The sequence below is a fragment of the Aedes aegypti genome, chromosome 2 (assembly GCF_002204515.2).
Source record: "Aedes aegypti strain LVP_AGWG chromosome 2, AaegL5.0 Primary Assembly, whole genome shotgun sequence".
NCBI lineage: Eukaryota > Metazoa > Arthropoda > Insecta > Diptera > Culicidae > Aedes > Aedes aegypti.
In genome coordinates, this window is record NC_035108.1 from 171247925 (window position 1) to 171256327 (window position 8403).

Consider the following 8403-nt stretch of genomic DNA (forward strand, 5'->3'; position numbering starts at 1 on the left):
AAATTTTAATCGCTTCACCTTCCAAGCAAAAAAAAAATACAGCTATGTGCAAGTGTTGCAATTTTTATGTGGACAACCAATCTCAACGTAACTGTAAAGCAGTTAAAATTTGCAATGTGACTAAACTTGTTTTTTTCTTGAGTAACCTTACTGATTTTGTTGTAGCTGTTCTTGTTTATACTTATAAGTTACGGTCGGAAGAGTATAAGAGTGTAATAAGGCACTAAGACCCACCTATTTGTCGTAGATGATGAGGAGCTCGAAGTGGAAAAATGGCTCAATCAGCATCTGAGGTTGGTTTCAATTCATTTGACAAACTCTTTTCGAATTCAACTGTTTACCTTTCGATATCTAGCAGTCAAATGGTTCCAAATCACTGGAGTAGAAGCACTCCAATCTTCTAAAATAAGTTTCTTGTTTGAGAAAATGCCTTCTAAGACTCCAAATGTTTGCAAGTCCTCCTCGAGCAGCGTTCACGTTCCATGCCCGTAGAGGCCTTATGAGCATTTTGTACATTTGGTACATTTGGTGCGGGTTTGAATCTTTTGTGATCGCATCTTCTTGTGGAGTCCATAGTAGGCCCGACTCCCACTGATGATGCGCCTCCGTATTTCATGGCTAACGTTATTGTTAGTCGTCAGCAAGGATCCAAGGTAGACAAACTACACACTCCGAAAAAATCATGCGATTTTACGTCTTTTGGATGCACATAAAAGAAGCGAGCCAAATGACGTGAATTTGTGTCACATTTTTAATACGATGGTGTTTGATTCGGGATATGTCAATCATAGAGGCATAATTTTCATGTCCTTCATCATGTAAAATTACATTTTTCTTTCAATACATATTTCAGAACCCATTTTTACGTCATTTTATTGCTTACATCATGTGTCATTCAGTCATAATGTGAATTGCGTCCGGAGTGATTTTCATTATTTTTAAAAGTCATTTTCTCCGTTGTCCCGTCCTTCATTGCCTGTGCTCTCAGCGCCATTCAGGTGCTCGTCGACGTGCTGCTTCCACCTCACGCTCGTCCGTCAAAATGCTCCCATCCTTATCCCTGTACAACTGAGGTGAACCAGCCACGGGCTGAAAGCCTCGTTAATAAAGACAATAATAATAATAATTCCTGTACAACTCGGCTCGCGGCACGGAGCTGTTGCGGGTTGCGTTGAGCTTCTGATAGAATTTATGTGTTTCTTGAGACTGGCACAGCTTTTACATCTCCTCACACTCCGTCTCCTCCAGGCGGTGTTTTTTTCTCCCGAAAAATGCGGGTCTGCTGTTGTCGTTCCCGTCTATAACATACTACGTTCTGCCAGGTCCCTTGCTGCAACATGACCGCTGCATTCTTCTCCATCGAACCAGTCGTTCCATCGACTCCATCCCACGTACCTGACGTTGCTCTCAGCTGCATTGTTGATGGTTGCCTTCACTGTTCTCCAGCAGTCCTCAAGAGGAGCTTCATCCAACTCGCCCCCTTCCAGTAAAGCAGCCTCGAGGTGCTGCGCGTATGCAGCTGCGATATCCAGTTGCTTGAGCCGCTCTAGATCATACTGGGACGTTGTTAACGACGAAGAGTTTTGGGCGCAGTTTTCCACCAACAGATAGTGGTCAGAGTCGATGTTAGCGCCACGATAGGTCCTGATGTCGATTATGTCGGAGAAGTGCCGTCCATCGATCAGAACGAGGTCGATTTGTGATCCCGTCTGCTGTGGTGATCTCCAGGTGTGGAAGGTTGTGCTGGAAGTAGGTGCTACGAATGGCCATATTCTTGGAGGCGGCGAAATCAATTAATCGTAAGTCGTTTTCGTTCGTCAGCCGGTGGGCGCTGACCTGTCCAATAGTCCGTCGAAACTCTTCCTTCTGGAGAAAGCATTCAATTTCCCTAAGTGGGCACGATCATCCAACACGCTGCTGCTCTCCTTAAAATTTTATAAAAAAAAAACGATACACGGTCTTCTTCAAGAAGATCGCTTGGCTGTCGATTTACTCTTAGCGCCAAAATCGAACAGGGAACTCATAGGCCAGGGGAAGTGATTCATCCAGAGTGAATTTATAGCAGAGAAAAAGTAGATTTTGTATGAAAATACAGGAAAATGAATGACAAGTTCATTTACTTCTCCTGGCCTATGGACCAATGCACGCGTTCACTCGTTGACGTTTTAGCGGTGCCGTGTTATTTATGTGACTATGGAAACTAGTGAATTCGGCACCGCTCAAACGTCAAATTAGTGAACTCATGCATCGGTTAATTCTGCAAATGGTTTGCGGAGTAGAGCAAATGAACAAATGAACTCGAATGAATTATAACACTCAAGGTGATTGATTTCAAGGGGTATTTCAAAGGTCTAATTGAATGTAGGGAAATTCATCTGAACAATTTAAACTATTATTCATTTTTTATTCAATTATTCGTGGTTCTGACACACTATTACTTTTTTATTTCAAAATAGTAAGAGAGTAATAGTAATGAAAGTATACTACAAAAATAAAATTATATTAGTCGCACTGGTTCAATCCAATCAGAAGAATCTCACAGATTTAAGTAAGTTGATCGAAAGTGCTTATGATTTGATAACTTTCTACGGTATTTACTCGAAATCGTAAAAAAATACAATTTGCAGCAAGTATAGGCAGTAGTTCTGTCATCTAAAACGCATACATCAATTTCTTGCGATCTAACAGTTAATTTATTGAACGATTGTGTTCATTAATTGGCCCAAACACCTGGTCACTGTCACAGAAACTTGGTGCTAAACCATCCGAACAAAAACAAGATAAAACGTATGTTTGTTCATATAAGTTGGCAAATGCATCCATGTCAACCCATTCCCCCTTATAACTTAAATGTTTTCGAACGAAAAAGTGTTGTTCGAATGTTAAACGAGTGAAATTCCAGATTGTAAGACAATGAGAATTGTAGCTTTGTCGTACTACAATACAAATAAAGAAAATGTTTTCAAATCATACCCTTGGAATTTCTTGAATTATGTTAAATCTATGATAAATTGTAGCATTTTTCCATCCAAAGATCATTATTTGTCCATTTTTCAAGTTTTATTCTTGACGCCGAGCAAACTCAGCACTGCTGGTTTGAAGCCAAATCGTTGCATTTTACTTCCGCTTACCTCTCATATAAAGGATCCACTGTATCTTTCATATAATGGATCACTTGTTAAGAGTGTAATGTGACAGTTCGACAGAGAAGGCGAGGAAGCACGAGAGTGGACGATTAGTTGGTTGGTTAATGGAAGTTGTTCACTTGATTTCCGGAGCTAAAGAAAAGCTTTATGTAATGTATGGTCAGTTCTAGAATATTGTTATATTATTTGGTCTCCACATAAAAACACACGGGGATAGAATCGTACAATTTTATTTCTCTTACATGCTTTATGCATGTCGAAACCGTTTCCACTGTCATCATAAGATTTGTATGTTTCGGATATGATATTTTTTCAAATATCTTGGAAAATAATTTTCTTAAATAAGAGTATTCGGGGGATTAGAAAATATTAAGTTTTTGTGATACTCGTTGTCTGTGGAACTCCCAACCTGAGAGAGAGGAGACAGCTCACTGACAACATGCATGTTTTCTAGCCTTCTTTGACTCCTTTTTTTAATTCTTGGGTAGTTTTTGGGATTGGTCTTTCAACAAGAAAGAAAACGGGATTTCACTTTCACTACTTTTATTCACATAATTGACCTTTTGCCAGGTCGATCGAAACTGTATGCCACAGCGTTCCAGAAGGCCTGTTTTATAGCCCAAAACCAGGTACGTCGCACTCGGGCTCAGATTGAGTACTACTTCTAGTACTGCATTTGGTCCCTCGGTAGTGCAAAAGGTACCCAAGTTTGACAGATCGCAGTACACTTTTCACGGCATTCTAGATTACCTTATGAGCCATAAAATTTTGGGCAACTGCAAGGGATATGGAGGTCTTTAATTTGTCTTTGCCAAAACGGTTGTTTGGATCCTTCTAGAACGCTGCTGCCATGGTGAAGACGTCGATGCCTAGATGCTTGGCTCCTTATATAGAGCGGGTGGTAGACTGTCTAATGTACAAAACATAGAATTTGAATTTCTTCCAAGTTGCTATGATTGGTTAATATTGAAGGAAATCGTGGCTGGACACGTGGTTGTCGGAGCAGTCAGTTTGGGCGCGAACATGTAGTACACAACAGTCAGATGAACTTATTTTGGTCAAAATCATATTTACTTCATGTTGTTTACTTTGAAAAAAGATTTACATACAACAAAACCATTACCAGTTCGCCAACACACAACTATATAATACTTTTTAAAATATGAAATCATCGAAAAACATCTAGAAATTTTAGTTACGTTTACATGAATTTCGAAGCTTTTTCATGTTTTCCCCTCCGAATGTATTGGTTTTCCTGTGACAGTTGATGACCGGTTTCCTTGACTTTTCGGAGCTCGCAATCTAAGCCAGCTGCCTAACCAATATGCAACATAGTAGCCATACTCCTGTTGCAAATCTTTACCGATGAAATAAGGAGAAGAGCATCAATTTTCGACCTAGCACTTATTTTCGATCCATTCATATGATTTTAACCTACTTTGTACGAAAGTCCGAAAATCGGCACAGAATGTTTGTAGGTCGAAATTTAGTGCTTTTCCTCTATAGTTTTATGTAAACCTGTTAAGGCTGATACAAATATTAATTTTCATTTATGTCACCCCCCCCCCCCTTCAAAAATCCAAAAATTTTCAAGGAGAGAAAAAAAAGATTCATCATTTGTTTTGAACATCAGTTCGTTTTTTTTTTTTATTTTTAAAGTGCAAAACAGGTAAAATAATGATCCAGAGGACGATTAAAAAAAGTTTAACAACTATCGTTAAAAATAAAAATTCGAAAAAAAAAACTTTTTTTTTTCATTTTATATTTTTGTTCCTTATTTATTTTTATCCCCCCCCCCTCGTACCCTCCAAGTGGTCTCGGACATAAAAGAAAATTAATATTTGTATCAGCCTAATTAGATAAAATTTTATTTATATCGATTTGTTTGTGAGATACATTTGGATGGTATCGTATGAATATTTTCCAGAACCACAAGATGTAATAACCACTCCATAGTAGGTTCCAGGTGCCCGGAGAGAAGTGACCAATTCGAATTATGTCCAGGATCATATGAACAATTATATCTTCATGTTTTCGAAGTGCATTCGGAAGCATTGGCAACTCCCCTCAGGGCACCTACTATATAGTGACCAGCGCTTCCAATTGTTCTTTTTATGCTTCCGAAATCATCATCTCGAAGACAACGGATCATATCTTTTTCGTGCAGCAAATTCCCCAGAAATGCCCATCGTATAATTGTACATGGATACAGGGAAAAATGTAGGAAATTGATTTGTGTGGCATTGCTCAAGTTGTTGACCGAAATATGCATTGAACCCGCTCTCTTTGGATTAGCATTCCTACATTCCGTTTAGCACAAGGCCAACTGGACGTATGCTGTTCCATTGCATTCATAACAAGTTTCCTTAACAGTGGGTCCCTTAGTACATATGTTAACACTTGTAATATGTCAAAATGAATTAGCCATTTAACGGCAATCAATATTTACGATCGCTATCAGCCAACGCAATCAATTTTATAAGCAGATTGCGATTTGCTTGTTTGCCTCTAGGTTTACCCGCTTAAGACTATCTTGTTTGTAGTGCAATAACAACGTCATCATTATCATAATATTATTATCTTCATCACACTCATGTCCGAATCGGATTTGCTCCATTCCATTCCTTGGCAGGTGGTACCATCGGGAATGAACAAGTTGCTCAACTGGATCCGCCGCGAGTACAACAACCCACCGGTTTACATTACCGAGAATGGAGTTAGCGACCGAGGTGGCACCCACGATGTCAAGCGAATCGACTACTTCAACTCGTATCTGGAGGCCGTGCTGGACGCCATCGAGGACGGGTGCAAGGTGCAGATGTATATCGCCTGGAGTCTGATGGATAGTTTCGAGTGGAAGGCTGGATTCACGTGAGGCGAACTGCTTAATCATAAATGTAAATTATTTCTAATTGTTTGGATCTGTATGTTTTTTCTAGTGAGAAATTCGGATTGTATCACGTGGATTTTTCGAGCCCCAACCGAACGAGAACCCCGAAGGCTTCGGCAAAGGTCTACGCGAAGATTGTGCGAACGCATCGAATCGATTGGAGCTATCGACCAGCGCCGGAGGTTATGATCAAAGTGCCATCGGCTTATCGCTCAAACAGTAGTATTAGGGTTCCTGTGATATACTTGACACTGGCAATGGTGGGGATCGCACTGAAAGTGATTTACAGCAGATAGGTGGTGTGTATCTTTTCGGTGCCTATGACAGTATTTGATATTTTTTTACTAGATGTACATATGTGTAATTATTTTTCGAAACATGAGAATAATTTTTTAAAACTTAACTGTATGAATACTATATGTATCCGAATATCCATTTATAATAATCCGTTATTCCCGTACATTACCATAAATTGGAAGCTTCTTGATAAATCTAGAGATTAAATAGAACATTAAATTCACGCATTCATTCAAATATCAAACACATAAGACACCAAGTGAGAATCTAGGGTAAGTGGTAGCCTATTTGTGCAAAGGTTTTCCAGGGGGAATTCTTAAAAATAAACTGACGATATAACGATATGGAATATGTTTAGCACAAAACATATTGTTATTTTTACTACCAGGTGCACCACATGGACATTTTCGCTGTAACATATAATATATTTCATTTGCCGCAGCTGTTCAGAATTTTTACAGGTTTGCTTAAAAAACCTGCTTATAAGAGAACTCTCAAATAACTTAACCTAACTCAACCTCAATATATAACGCATTTATCGTAGCAATAGAAGATTGCATCAATTTATGCCTAAAATTATTAATGTTAATGTGGCATCTGTTCCAATATTTTAACAATGGATATTCTATGAAACTCTGATGTACTATACCTGGGAGTAAGCTTGGTAATCATTTTCAAAATTTTATTTTGAATCTTCTGTAGAACTATCTTCTTTGAATTTCAACAGCTATTTCGTATTGGTACAACATACAACATGACTGGCCTGAAAATTTGTTTGAAGATCAAATGTTTGTTTCTAAGTTCTAAGACAAAGTTTTGATTTTATGTTAAAAAGTGGATTTACATTTTTTTAACACTTAGCTAGAATGCCCCCAATGTGATATTTGATAGTTAATTTTTTATTCAGCATGAGCCTTAGATACTTAGCTTCATTTTATCAGTTTATTGGAACCCTCCTCGGCACGGTAAATGGCTGGGCATGGCGTACCATTGGCACCTCGCGTGGCCAATAATCGAATAAATGACTTGTTCTGATAGGTTTTTCTTGTACATCATTTCAAAGTAAACACTTCTATTAAGGTATTCCTGAAAAATCAGGGCACGATCTTTTTTATTTAAATTGATGCAGTAGGTCAAAGTTAAAGTTTTCAAGAAAAATGAAGAATTCAGTGCAAACACAAGGTACACATTGAAAACAATATACTGCATTATTTTATACAGGCGTATAATGATTTGTCCGAAAGCTTATTCAAAAAGCTATCTTTGAAAAATAAATGATGATAAAAATTCGTACTTTACATCGGAAAAATACGGGGAGTGGACTGAAACAAAATTGATTCTATATCGAAACTTTACACATCCCATACTTTTTTGACCCAAGTTGTCCCATTCTAAAATATATTTCTAAGGGTACTTTGAGATAAACAGGGATAAAGGATTGTGAAGAAATTAGCTGCACAAATTTGCACTTTTTTAATTTAGGGCTTTTTAAATTTTTCCAATATTTTTAACCATTTACTATTAAAACAGCTAAAAATTAATTCAGAGGATAACTGAATATAATAATTTCTATATAATATCTAATATTTATAATGATTTGAACAACGTTAATCGCATATATGCCTTATATGCATCATTAGTAACAAAACTTATTATTTCGTTATATGTCATTTTCAAAAGTTAAACTCGAAAACTTGTTTTTGAAAATAAACAATCAAATTTGTATCACAAAACTCATAAATACGACATGAGATGAAAAAAAATATTGTTGGCCGCCAGTCTGTATGAAAACCGCCCATAGTGCTCAGGAAGTACTGATGATGACAAAGACGCTTTTTACGCGCAGCTCGAACGCGAATACGACAGCTGCCCAAGCCACGACGTCAAAATCATCATAGGAGATCTAAACGCGTAGGTTGGCCAGGAGGAGGAGCTCAGACCGACTATTGGAAAGTTCAGCGCCCACCAGCTGACGAACGAAAACGGCTTACGACTAATCGATTTCGCCGCCTCCAAAAATATGGCCATTCGTAGCACCTACTTCCAGCACAGCTTTCCATACCGATACAC

General features: G+C 38.1%; 1 protein-coding gene across 1 annotated transcript in view; it reads left to right on the forward strand.

Moving 5' to 3' along the window:
• The window catches only part of LOC5565973 (myrosinase 1), a 32831-nt gene extending 26402 nt beyond the window's left edge, over positions 1-6429 (forward strand). The window contains exons 5-6 of the mRNA XM_021843136.1: positions 5779-6017; positions 6086-6429. Of these exons, the coding sequence (XP_021698828.1) occupies positions 5779-6017; positions 6086-6332 (486 nt within the window). The 3' untranslated portion in view covers positions 6333-6429. The remainder of the gene's footprint in view (positions 1-5778; positions 6018-6085) is intronic.
• Positions 6430-8403: the final 1974 nt, after the last annotated feature.